At 36.3% G+C, this 14,971-nt stretch overlaps 1 protein-coding gene across 1 annotated transcript in view; it reads right to left on the bottom strand.

The window, feature by feature from the left end:
* Positions 1-8,940: 8,940 nt before the first annotated feature.
* LOC124613230 (fringe glycosyltransferase) overlaps positions 8,941-14,971 on the bottom strand; it is a 656,670-nt gene continuing 650,639 nt past the window's right edge. The window contains exons 10-11 of the mRNA XM_047141908.1: positions 13,440-13,525; positions 8,941-10,733 (exon numbers count right to left, since the gene is read on the bottom strand). Coding sequence (XP_046997864.1) covers positions 10,679-10,733; positions 13,440-13,525 — 141 coding nt within the window. The 3' untranslated portion in view covers positions 8,941-10,678. The remainder of the gene's footprint in view (positions 10,734-13,439; positions 13,526-14,971) is intronic.

The raw sequence follows: 14,971 nt of genomic DNA on the forward strand, positions 1-14,971 counted from the left end.
ATGATAGAATGCTTCTCACCATACAGATGACACACTGCATTTAAGACAGACACAATGAAAAGACTGTCACACACTGAGCTCTCAGACATAGCCTTCTATAGAAAAGAAAACAGAAAATGCGCACACATTCACACAAGCAGTCACACCTTACACACACATGACCATTACCTGTGAGTGCTCTGTCCAGATAGCAACTTTTGCATTGAATGAAAGCAGCAATCTGGAATGGAGCAAGCAATGGGAAGGGACATGAGGATACAAGTGGGTGGAGATGGGTGTGCTGTCTACAAAGTGTGCAGGGCTATAAGGCAGCAGGGCAGGGCTGCCAGATGCAGCATTGTGAGATTTGAGGGGGGGGGGGGGGAGGGGGAGGAATATGAGAGCAGCACAGATAGGAGAAGACTGTTGGGTGCGTTGGAAGAGAATGGCACGTGATGAGGGTGAGGGGATGTGAATAGGAAGTTCAGGGTAGGTAGATTGGACAGGCCTTGCACCTAACAAGAAATTAGAAGCAGTTAAATTTTGATTGGAATTTATATTGTAATAGTTGGTGGAGAGCCAATTATGGAGGCATATTTATTGCTATAAAGAATTCAACTGCAACTAGTGAAATGCAATATGTCAGTTTTTCCATTAACATTCCCTTAGCATGAGAAGAGGAAAATTACTTTAAAAATTACACAAATTGGCCTCATTAGTATTCAAGTTGTTTTTCAAGAAAATACAAATACTATTCTGCAAATGGAATATACTGTTATTATCTATTGTTATAATACATAGTAACTAAATAGAAAATTTTCTGTTGATACACTTTGTAGCTGAATGGGTAACACACATACTTTCTTTGGGTGCCAATTTACATTCCAGCTTGGGTTGTACTCTCTAGCAGAGAGTCTTCCAGCTCAACAATTGGATTTATATTATGGTCTTCAACATATTACATGAATTAAGAGAGTGTACAATTAGTTACCACAGCCAAAAAGGTACTGTTCTGGCAGTAGTTCAAAGAGGGTCACTTCTGGTGACAGATATAACAAAACCGATATAGTATTACTCCCAGTTTTGCAAAATAATAATAATAGTGTTTGTAAGTAAATTACAACTGCTGTCAAGCCAAAAGTTGGTTTGTACAAGGTCTTGTTGGATGTGGTATGTCCTTGCCTACTTCGGACCTTTCAACTGACTTACCAAGTCAGTTATTTTAATAATGACTTCACCTATTCATAAACTGTCACTTTTGGGATGTTTGTGTTCCATGAGTACTGTTTTGAATGAATGATGCTGTTGAAAACTCAATAACAGAAACCATCGATTTCTTGTATTTATCCTCTGACAGTGTGAAAAAGCAAAATTATACATAGAAGCCTTGATTCAACCAGATTATCACTTAAACTTACCTGTGGCGTCCGCCTCTGGTAGCTGAGTGGTCAGTGTGACAGAATGTCAATCCTAAAGGCTCGGGTTCGATTCCCGGCTGGGTTAGAGATTTTCTCCGCTCAGGGACTGGGTGTTGTGTTGTCCTAATCATCATCATTTCATCCCCATCGAAGCACAAGTCACCGAAGTGGCGTCAAATCTAAAGACTTGCATCTAGCGAACGGTCTACCCAATGGGAGGCCGTAGTCACAGAACATTTACATTTTTTACCTGTCGCTTGAAACCTTCATTGTCAGAAAGAAGAACCTACTCCAAGAAGAAGCTGGTGGAATGATTGTCCCATTCAGGAGTCAAGCTGATTTTAGGAATGAAAACTGACTTGAAATTTATGTGTGGAAATAGTATTTCTAGTAAGATCAAGGATGAATGCACCGAGATCAGAAACTCTGCTCACCTTGAATAAGACCATAGTGAGATCAGCCTTAGATTATGAACACACAAGATAATTATCATTTTCTAATGACAAAGCAAGAAATTTGATAGCCAAACTGAACAGATTTCAAGATCACAGTATTCGAATATGCATTAGAGCCTTGTGATTCACATCAACTTCTTGTTGAGGCAGGACTATCACTGAGTCTCAGGAGGGAAAAACCTGCAAGCAAATCCCTATTTCAACAAATCTCAAATACGAAATACATATAAGGAGGTCACCGATTATAAAATCGCTTGAATGATGGAATTAGTATGAAAATAAAATGGAGTATAAAATCTTACCAGAAACCATAGCCCTTTTAGTTACCAAGAGGTAAATATATTAGTCCTCAATAACATCATCCAATTTAAAGATGCTCCAAACTTGAAGACTGAAATATCCATTTTGCTTAATACCATCTTCTTGGATTTGATGCAGATTTATGGAAGTGGAATGAAGACCACTAATGTTGACAACTTTGCTGAAAATTTTCTTGCCCTATACTCCTTGACTAAGAAAGCAATGATCAGCCTAGGAAGGCAGTACAAGATGGGAAATCTCCCGCGAATAATTTTAATCCCTTTAACCCTAAAAAAATAATGACAGCTGCAAATATATATACAGGGTGTACATAAAGACCAGGATCACTTTCAATTATTTATTGCACAAGAATTAAACATTGTACAGATGTCATACATATTGCATTTTGAAGCAACACTCTGAAAATGTTTTTTACAAACATTCGATATGCGAACCATGAGTGACTCAGCAGATGTCAATACGGTAATTGAATTATTGATGTACCCATCCCAGCAGGGTATTGTCGACTGTGGCAATCACTTCCTATATTATCTCCCAGAGCTATGCTACATCATGTGGTAGAGGTGGTACACACACCAGATCTTTAATGTGTACCCACAGAAGAAAGTCACACGGGGTGAGATCTGGTGATCGGGGAGGCCATTTCATGAAACAACAACTGTCCCCTTCTGTAGCATGGCACCTCCACTCGCCATATTTGCGACTAGTGCTGACTATCGACAAATTACCAAACTATGCTGTGGCAGTATACATGAAAAAACTTTCAGGGTTTCTCTTCAAAATGACATATGTATGATATCTGTACAGTGTTCAATTCTTGTGCAATAAATAATTGAAAGTGTTCCCGGACTGTATGTACACCCTGTATCATTAAAGAGGTCACTCCAAGGAACCAACAGAAATGGTAAAAAGTTTTTGTGGGTTCCAACTGACAGTGGCACCTTTCATAATGACACACTGGACAGCTCAGCCAAATGAGCAACAAATTAGTCAAAATCCTAAATGAAAGACTTTGTTACCAGGAAATGCTGAGTTTAACCAATAACAAAGCTGATTGTTGTACATATTCGCAAATTCGAATACATTTTGTGTACGTAGTTTCATAGCTGTAGTTGCCATAGTGCATATTCTTTCAGATACGCATGCATGTCTAAAGGAACATAGCAATATTGTTCTTAACAACACAGGCACTGCAACAACATACTGCTGAAATACTTCAGTTGATTGACAAAAGAGGAAAGTACACAAATGTTCACAGAAAGGCAGGAATATAGCAACATAAATCACTTAGAACAAAATAAATACGAAGTGCACGGAGCCAAGGTGAAATTGCTGCAGGAAACATGTGAAGAAATTGGAAAAGAAATGACCATCAGAACTGACTCAGCATATAGAAAACTCAAAGCAATCTTCAGTGGAACAAAAAGCAAAGGCAACAACATTCAGAGGGCAATGGGAATTCCACTGTTGAACACAGAGCAGATGTGTGCAAACAGTACACCGAAGGCCTCTGCAAAGAGGAGCAATTGTCTGAAATGTGATGAAAGAAGGAACTGCAGTCAAAATGGAAGAAATACAGGATCCAGTATTAGAGTCAGAACTTAAAAGAGCTTTGGAAGATTTGATAAGACAGATAACATTCCATTGGAATCTCTAAAATCATTGGGGGAAAATGGCAACCAATGGCTAACCAAATTGGTGCGTAGCATCTGCGACCAGCTACATACAATCTGTTCGATCACTGCATTTAACCAAGTTACTGGAAGGTTCTGCCTTCTCTTGAGTCCTCGGTACCTGAGGGGCAATAGTCAGCAAGCTACCCCTCCAAGGGCATCATATACATATTTATTTGTCAGTGTTAACTTAATGTGAAGAGTAAGAGATACTCTTACAGCTGTCTTCATTCATTATAATCTGAATGGATCTGATACATTATACAATCCTTCTAAATTCATAGTTCTCTGGTAACATTTGCAATTTCCATTTTCTTCTGTGGATGTAAACATTTTGGACCTTCTGGGCCACATCATGATGCATTCAATGAAGAAAGTGCAATGGCAGACAGCCACTGGTGAAACGGCAGTGATGAGTTCCATCAAAGCAGCACATAGATGCAGCTAGCCGCATCACCACAGAGCATCTACGAGGTAAGTACCTGATCTGGTTATCCTTGGGCTTGTAATTCAGAGTCATTGTAACTGCTGCTTCTGCTGTAGCTTCCCACCACTAGCTCTCCCTGATGGATAAAGTCCTAAGAAAGAAACCGATTGCGACATGCTTAGTGGTGAAAGCAAGCCTCATGCTGTTGTTAATGTTTGCAACAAAATTCAACGTGAAACACTATAACAGTGCCAAAGATAATGGAGAAGTATGAGGAGGTGGAGTCACAGCTTGAATGGTTTGAATATTTAGACATACATGCTGAGGACAGTATTTCTTATACATCAGAATACATGATAACATGTCTTTCAAGTTGATGAAGAACTCTTCACAGGAACGACTCGAACCTAATACTAAGAATACCAACAATGTGCCTCTTCAGCATGTTCTGGCATGGAATCTCATATTAGTGGCAACATGAAAGGAGTGTACCCTGCACTGTCCAATACACAACACACATTCAAAATACCCATGCAGAGATTAGGGCACAGGCTCTGACCCACCCACCAACCCCATTAGTGCACCTGCTCCCCGCCCCTTCTCATTCACTGGCCTCATGGGACCCAACTTAAGTATGAAGACAGACATCCACAAAGTATCTCAACTCTTTGCCAGGAGAGGAATACAGCAATTGCCAAAATTTCATAGCATCTTAATGCTGCTACCTGGTAGGAAACCTGAGAGTTTTTTATCATTAAATGTGATGTTCAACCACATGATAAGTATGGTCTAATTATCTAGAAATAATTTGTACATGTGTATTGATGTTTTGCATGTTAGCTGTGTTTCTTTTTATTTACAATGCCATTACTTAATGCACAGTTTTCTAGTGGTCTGACGTCACAGTTATTTGTTCGTGTCTTCATACTTCCTGCAAATGCCAATTATTAAAATGCACAATAGAGTGGGCATTAATGTAATGGAAGGCCATAGGACAATGTACAAATACCGATAAAAACAATGAAAGGAAATAAAGAAAGAAAACTGATTCTTGAATACTGCTTGTCAGTCTGGGGCCCTTACCAAGGGATGATAAAGGAAATGCAAGAAAAAGGTGGGAGCTTTGTGTCAGATTGACTTAGTAAAAGCAATGTCACAGAGATACTCATTCAAACCCAATGGTCCACACTGCAAAAGATTTGCTGCATTTGATAAAATTATGAGAGTGAACGTTTTCGAAGAGCCAACACATTAATTTCCACCATATACATCTTGCCAAAACACTATTATTATAATATAAGAGAAATCTGATCTCAGCTGGAGTATTTTCAAGAGTCATTCTTCCTATGAACCATTCACAAATGGAATCAGAAATGATAGCAGTATGTATTGTCCAACAAACACACTGTAAGGTGGCCTGCAAGTGTACAAGGGGTGATCAGAAAGTAAGATTACAAGCCTGATATTGCTAGAATTTCATCTGTTACAAAGGAATTAGTAATGTGCAGTAATTTTAATACCTGTGGTTGGCAATTATGCAGAATTTTGGCCACCTGTCACCTTTAGCATTGGTTTAGATAAATACAAATGGCAGCTTGTTTGGAAGAAATCTGCTCAGTTATTCAATTTCTTTGGGTAAAATGTTTAACCATAGCTGAAATTCACCAACCCAGCATGTCACAGAAGGATGTCAAAGGGATCACAGTGAAGGAGCTGATTCAGGACAACCAGAGGATCACTTGAAGGAGAATCTAGCAATGATTTGTTTTGAACCAGGAGATAAAGTACTTCATAACAATGCCTTAAACATGTGAGGACAGGAATTTTACCAGAGGGTATTTCAAGCTCATTCTAAGTGCTTAAATCAGTATGGAAACTGTCAAAAAAGAGCCTAATGTATGACTATCAGTTGGCTATATTGGTTGTATGGAATAAAATGTACAAGTTTCATTGCAGACTTTGTAATCTTAGTTTCAGATCACCCCTCATATTTCTTTTCAGTATTGTTCATTTCTGTCAAGATGTGCGTAACTCTGAACCTTTTAATATGATTTCATAATAAACAGTCAGTTCCACAAGAAAGTGTCCATTGTTATCTGTATGAAATAAAGACACTATTTTAAATATATGTTTACATGAAAATACATGTTATTACTGGTTTTATTCATATCAGGTCTCCAGCTGGAACATCTTGTCATCTGGACACAATATTTCGGCGGTCCACCTTGCAGCCACCTTCCGGTGAGTAGGCCATCACACTATCTCCCCAGAACTGAATCAAACACGCCACGGCGGCTCCTTCATACACCAACCATGGGTCGACCGCGCATGTGCAAACATAACTGCCCTCCACTGACGTGCACAACAGCGCACCAGTGGTAAAAGCTCATGGAAATGATAAATCGATTACAAACATTATTGACAGTTTTTGAAGACTGAGACAAGGACTGTTGTTTCTTAATGTCGAACAGAACAGGGTTCCATTTCTCACTTAAAGGATAAAGGATACTCCTTAAAGTTTATAGAGCCATGCGTTATTACTAATTGCACAATTACCTAATTGTTACTCCAATCACTGCCATTATCGATTACAACTTGGCACCTTTTCAGCATGCTTTTCACCTGATTTTGTGCATATTCTCTCAGTAACGATCTCCACAACATCCTGATTTTATATGACAGCTGCTTCAAAGTATATACTGGCTTTCCTTTATGCTTCATCTTAGAACACAACCAAACCTTTATGGTCAGATTTACATCCGGAGACATTACAGGCCAATCCATGGTTGACATCCATTGTCTTTTTCCCACACTGTACAGAGATGGCTGTGATGTTTTGGATCATTATCCTCTTGAAGCATCCAGTTTGCCTCATTCAAACCAAATAGCTTCTTAACGGACCTCAGAAGGCATTTTTTTTTTTAATAAATATTGCTATTTTTCAGCATTTAATCTGGCTGTACAGCAGTGTAAATAGCCAAAACTACAACTGACAATACAAAACATTCAACTCTCACACTGTTTATCTACACCCTGTGACTTTTATTTAGTAGGAGTTGGTATGGTACCACATCAAATGCTTTTCTGATATTGAGAAATGCAGAATTCACATAGACAGAGAGGATGATAACCCACTGGATATTACATGTGAATAGTAGGAGTTGAGTTTTATATAACTTGGGATTCCATCCTGGTTTCCATGTAGCAGCTACCTTTTTTCCCCTCAGATCAGTCACTGTGTTTGAATTCAAATTAGGTTTTAAAATTATACTGCACTTAGAGGTGTGTTATAGGACAGTATTTCATTGCTTAATTTGGTTGCCAGTTTGCAGACTGGTATAACACAAGCTCTGTTCCATTTACTGGGAAACATTGGTTGCTTAGCATGTTGACTGCTGTGTTGCCGCCAGCTGCCACAGTGGAGCCTCACGCCCCATGCTCTGCACCTGGCCGAGGTCCATCTCTAACTGTGTGGCAGTCAACATGTTAAAAGAACTTTGATAAATTATACTTAATAGCAGATAAAATTGTGCATTCTGCTTAGAGTCTATCAGTCTCTTTTGAATTTTAATGGCTTTTAGCTACTTTTTAATGCCACTAATATTGATATTTTTCTTGTTCGTCGTCGTTATGGAACAGCATTTGTACGATGGCAAAACTGCCAAGTTCTTTTTTGAAGGAATATTTGATGTTGCAATTAAAAATTTCAGCTTTCATTTTTTTATTTATCCATTTTGAGTATTGTGTCAACATCTTGTGTCTCAACACAGGTTTTTGAGGGACTTCAACCTTAGTGTACAACCAAACCCTCTCAGATAGGAATTGGCTGTGGCAGTTAATTTATTTGAGTGTTGTTTTTGTGCAGGTGATGTGTGTGATTGAATTTCTAATACAAGTTCCATTAGCATTCACATTTAAAAAGTATCTTGAGAGCATTGCTCATTCTTATTCTATTATGTTTTACCCCTTTTTTATTTCTGAGACGGACCAAGACCAGTAGTTATCACAGATTACAAGTACCATACATATTGCCTTATTTATTAACAAAACTTTCTATGAAGTACTCTATTCTTTTTTCACTTATCAGCTTCACTGAAACTTCTGTTTTGCCGTTTGTTTAAAAAGTGCAGACAAGTACTGTAATGTGATTGTTTGTACACTCATTCTTCTCGAACAAGCTCTCTCAGAACTTAGCCACGAAACAAAGAGTTATGAGTATCAACAATACAGGTAAAGGCAGATTGCTACTTACTGTAAAGAAGGCATGTCAACTCTCATATAATTTTCGACCACAGCCTTCATCAGCACATCACACTTGTGTGTGCATGTGTGTGTGTTTTTACTGATGAAGCCTGTGTGGCTGAAAGCCATATGTGAGTGTCTTTTAATTATGCCAGTCTGCAACTCTGTGTGTCCTGTTTATGGTGCGTAGCAATCTGTCTTTTCCTACATTGTTGATATTCCTACCTGGAGTTTACGTTGTTTGAAACAGTGTTACGACAGGTATTATTTACTAACTAATTATCTTCATTAACTAGTGTTCTTCTTCCACCATTTTCGACAATTTTATAAGAGATCTGTATTTCATAATGGTATCTGCATGCTAAATTTCTGCAAAATAAAATTTTAGATTGCATACAAAAAAATTTGAAATAAAAAGTCAGAGAAAGGTAACAAAACATTTTTATTTGTAACTTCCATATATAGATCTTTATGAGCAACATATTTTTACAAAAATAATACTAGAGTGAATGAAACATCTGTATGCATATCAGAATAGACTTCTATTGCAAACAAAGAAAATTTGTTTAATAATTTTCAGTATTTCCATGGTTCACATGAAACCTTATGGTGAATTACCACTATTGGATCACCAAAATAAAAATGAATGTACAAACCATTATTTACAAAATATTACACAATATTTTATGTACAGCTCATGACAATTCCATCAAAAGATTTCATTTGTTTCTCACATAATTTCAGCATTTATTATTAGAAAAATAAAACAATCAAATTTCAATTTACAACAATATTTATATGCAAGGAGAAATGAAAAGCATGAACCACTCATTTTTAATGTAAAGGTGTGGACAAATACTGAAGATAAAAATGATGCATACAAGACAGAGTTTACTTTTTCAGTATTTTAACTGTTCAGTTCAATGTTCAAAAATTAGGTTCACACATTTTTAAAAAATTAATTGTCTGCAATGACAAGCTAAATTGAAGCCCAAATTTCTGCTGGACTTATCAATAAATGTGTTCTAAGATATTACATAAAATGTACTTTACTATTTCCCATTTTAACCAAAAATTTGTTTTGTCTATTTTAACCATCAGTATGCTCTAATTTTATGACTTTAATAGCAGATTCTCAGTATATTCAAACATTGCATTTCTATAACCAGTAAATCTTTTTCAAATCAACAATTCACATTTCTTCTGACACAGCAGCAGCATTGATACTTTTCACAATGTAAAAGAAGATGCTGATTGGAGCATACAGAGTGAAAAGAAATTTTATAAAATGACACAAATTACACTCTTCCATTATTCTCTTATGAAATGTAATACATTTTTCGAATACAGATTATACTGAGCATGCCTAAATGGTACACAATTAAAATACATAACAACCTGTGCTAATGTGGGCCCTTATCACATGTTTTCAAGAACCTGTAACTGTATTAGAGATAATCAGGATACATAATGCAGTATGTCCTAAATTTGAATTCATAGGCAACTTGAAGACATACTAAAATTTAATTTCGGAGGTCACAACTACCATAAAATAAAACATATCAGCAGACTCCAACAGAATACTCTGCCACTGAGATCATTCACTTAATGAATAATGATGCACATTTAGCAATTGCTACAAATTTTAAAACATGCTATTACTTTGAATGACAAAAAATGTTGCATCAAAATATAACTTTTACCATATATGAACACCGACTTCAATAAATATATCTATATACATCTAATACAACGTCACATAAATTTATATATTTATAGAATTTTATACAATTTCCATCACAGCACCTCAAGCCTCAAGAAAGACTTCCAACAGTTAAACCAGCCATTGTGTCGCAGTTCAGAGTAATAGACTCGGCACCAACACTTGCAAAATTGTACATAGCCTCTCAAAAATATCAGATCTATTATTAATAACACTGCCTTAATAAATCATCCTTTTTTTAATAACAACTAAGTAGTGTGAACAGATAAAATATGACTAATTCTCTCTCAGAATGCAAAATAATATGTAATGCTGACAAATTTGCTTTGAAAATACATTGCACTTGATAAGGTTTAATAATGTTGACCTATAAAGAAGCTGTTCATTGAACACAGTCTTTCCATAAATGTCGTATCACGGATTTTTTGCCCATTCTTCTGCTACCTTGGGCAGAAACTGAAGTATGGAAATAAAAAGCAGTGTATTGATAGGAACCTGGAAAAGGAAACAAATAAATTTGTTACCAGTGCACACAAAAGCAACAATGTGTATTTATCACAGTTTTATTCACTAATGAAATGTGTCAGTTGACTATTCTTTGTTTATATGTACCTTGACTTGTTCTGTCCCTGAAGGTTTCCCTTCAGAATGGATCTACAGAACATGAAGAACAAGTCATTCATGACATGCTATAGATTCCATCTTTAAGGAGAATCTTCAAGGGTGTAGAAAAAATTATGGTGTACATTAAAGTGAAGCACTAATTGGTTTTTACTAATTTTCATGCTGAACATCATATTGTAAAATAGATATGAAAGCTGCCACTTCCTTATTTATATTCAATAGCTATAGTTTATCTACTATTACTACTTAATGTCTACACAGGCACATTAATATTCACTGCATGACTCTTTTACAATGAGCATTTTTCTATTGTGAAGCTAAAATGCATCTTCAGACCTTAAGTCCAGATGAGCAGATAATTTTTAGAAAGTGTGGATACTACAATATTTTTCAATGCATAGATAATGTCTGATGAGAGCTAGCTAAAGATTTTTGCACAAGAATAAAAAACACATTTTGAGCTTAGGAAAGGGACCAAAAGTCTATGGGTAATTTCTCTCACTTTTATTTTGGTTTGGGAAATCATAATTTAACCGAAGCACACATCATCATAAGCAAAAAATACCATTAGGGAGTAATGAATTCCAGGATCTTTGGACTGGCTTCTGCAAAAGGTGCTGCTTACACAGCAGAGTGCTCACTTTCAATAGTATTTACCATTATTACCATGGCTACATCATTTGGTAGCCATGATTGGACAGACTGCATCAGTATTACAAAGTTAAGATTACACAACATGTAGATTACAACACAACAACAAATCAGTGATGTGTGATAGAATAGTAACATATAAAGTGACAATTTTTTAAGTATGTGTTCATTAACCAGCAATCACTTTTGCACAGTAGTGCATTTTTTATACAGTTTGACTTGCTGTTTTACTGTTAAAAAGTTCGTTCAAACTGTACAGTGGTCTTTGGCATAGACTGTGTGATATCTTTCCTCAAAATTCCACTGGTTCTAAGGACTACATTTCAATCTGTAGATGACAATGATGTAATAACCACTACAGGAAAACTGTCTGCTGCCATCAATATTTGACAGGCCAGCATTTCTATGTTTTCCTTATTGTGCATGTTATAATTGTGTATATCACTCCTGTTGCTGACTGTTTCATAATTTTCCTTCATGTATATGAGACAGCTGAAGATAGACTGTAAATTGTGATCACTCCTAGACATGTGAAGATAAGTTTTCAGTGGTCCAGTTTCCTACTTGATGTTATGATCATTATTGCTTTTCTAGTAATAGTAAGATCTTGCAGCCTGTACACTTATCACATAGTAACAGACCATAGCTGACCTGGTTATGAAACAGTGCCATTAGCAGATACCAATCAGTTTCAGTTCATCACATGTGCTGTGTGTTCATGCCAAATAAATTTGCTATCCACCACAAAACTCACAAGTTTCACAGTCCCTATGTAGTCCCAGTCTCCTTTCTCACCAATTTTTGCATTTTTTCTTCACTGATTTTTATCTTATTTATAACAAATCACGCCTTTATCACATCATTTGAAACTTCTGGCCATTTGTTTAGCCTTGCTAACATTGATGCCATTCAAGTACAAAGTTATCTGCAAATTGCAAGAACTGTCCATGAGAGCTTAAATCATTTGTATCCACATTCAGCTCTAGGACTGTACCTGTAATTTTTTTCACAATGTCAAAAAAATATATTTGTCAATGTCATCTGAATCACATAAACTTAAAGAAGAGAAAGGTCTCTTTCTGTGTGCATTCATCATGTCCGAGGCTGCCTTGCATAGATTGTGATTGCCTTCAGTGAATCTATCATTGCTTTCCTTCATCGTTTCGTCTACATCCTTTCTATAAATTCCTTGTGCCCATGAACATTTTACTGTAAAATATTACCTTTAAGCTGGGATCTGTTGATACTTTCAATATGTGGACACTTTACTTATCCAGAAGATAACACAGAATGAAACTGTGAAGGAAAAAAAAAAAACATCCCGGTATTCGAAGCAACTGACAGACCACACTTCAAAGTGGAAAATCTGCCAAACTGAACCTCTTGCTTGGTTTTATTTGTTTCAAACTGCTCAAAATGATTCTTTGAGAGTGAAATTTAAACTATCATAAACCAGCTGTAGGCTAGTTGAGCTGGTTGGGTCTATCCTTTTGGACAATATAACATAATGAATGGAATCTGAATAACGTAACTGGAAAACAAGTTGCCTGAAATGAAGTATTTGATGTTATTTTAACATTTACCGGAACTCTTTACAGAATGAAGTGTTACTGTCCACAGTTTAGGGTACAATTATAAATAAATTAAATTTTATTCATTTTAGTGAGTATATTTTCTGTCTATTTAAACCACATAATTATAATAAATATTATGCAGGTTGTCAGCAGTACTATCTCAGCTAGTATTAGCAGAAATGGTAGTTAGCCAATCGAGATGATTTGGGAACCACTCACCGCGACAAACTTTCAGTAGCAAAAGTAATTTCTAGTCTCAGCAATTTTTTAATGGTTATTAGTATGAAACATTGACTTCTAATAAGAATCTATGCTACTGCACAGGCATTTACATAGTATTTAGTTCACATACCTGGTTGGGTCTATCCTTTTGTCAAACCCATCAATTTTCACAACATTCATTTCATCTTTGCTATAATGTGAGTAGCTAAATGTGATCTGTAAAAAAATAATGACAAAAGTTAATTCTTTTGGAATCTGTCAAACTAATACAGTAGTTATTATTAGTAATGGAAAAAATAAATTGGATGTAGGTATTGACAAATGGCATCTTAAATTGAAGAGGTAGAATTATTCATAATCAAACAATTGGATTGTAAGTTGAAATTTATGTTGAAATTTCTAAATTCATACATTGCTAAATTGTGTCATGAACTACATATTGTAAATGGAACAATAAACAATAGCCACCTATAACATTAACAAGTTTTCTTTTATTAAATACTCTGGTACAAATACAACGGCATTATTTCCAGGACTTTACATTCCCATGCTATCTGAACACCAAGTGTAAACGAGCCTAGTGTCTTGATTAGTGACCATCTAAATGGATTATAATATAAACTTCTGATAAATTACACTACAGGTCCTTGACTTTTCTTGCATTCACCATTTTCTACAGTTTCTTTTGTTTTCACCTGAACATCAGCAGTTATGTTGTATGTACTTTGGAACTCCAGCAACTACAAAATTCACAGACTGCACTTGTTGAATAGTCCATCCAACTGAAATGCTTTACTAGTCATGGTCTTATTGGAGGCATCTTCAAAAAAAATGGTTCAAATGGCTCGGAGCACTATGGGACTTAACATCGTAGGTCATCAGTCCCCTAGAACTTAGAACTACTTAAACCTAACTAACCTAAGGACATCACACACATCCATGCCCGAGGCAGGATTCGAACCTGCGACCGTAGCAGTCGCGCGGTTCCAGACTGCACGCCTAGAACCGCTAGACCACCGTGGCCGGCGGAGGCGTCTTCCTCCAACTTCAGAAATTACTTGCACACCCAGTTATAGGGTGACCTACAGTTTAAAGTGCACTATGAACCACAGCACAACTTGGCATATATCACGATACAATCATTGCCTGAGGTAAAACTTGGGTTTGGTGACAGGAAAAATCCTAATATGAACTGGCTATCAAACCCTGTACCTGGCATTAAATGAGTAACTTCAAGTGTGTGTGTGTGTGTGTGTGTGTGTGTGTTCCTATGGGACCAAACTGCTGAGGTCATTGGTCCCAGTGAGTAACTTACTCATGTCCTACCAAATATATGTTTGTGCACAAGATCTTGTTTTAAGGTACTTACTTATTTTAGATCAGAATACATTATAACATACTTTCATGTTAACAGCAAATTCTTTACAGCAACTGCTCGAATTTTGCACTAAGAATATCGCTACAGTATCACTTCAACATGATCTATTAGAATATAGCATATAATCAAGAGTAATTCAAATGTTGGTCCTATCTGGAAATTAATATGTTAATATTGGACAGAAATGAGGACAACATTAAAAATTTGTGATGTAGGGAAGGTATGACTATCAGAGTAGTGGCAACAGAAAGAGGAATTCAAACAACAGAGTATAAACAAAATAA

Source organism: Schistocerca americana, chromosome 1 (genome assembly GCF_021461395.2).
Source record: "Schistocerca americana isolate TAMUIC-IGC-003095 chromosome 1, iqSchAmer2.1, whole genome shotgun sequence".
In the NCBI taxonomy this organism is placed as follows: domain Eukaryota; kingdom Metazoa; phylum Arthropoda; class Insecta; order Orthoptera; family Acrididae; genus Schistocerca; species Schistocerca americana.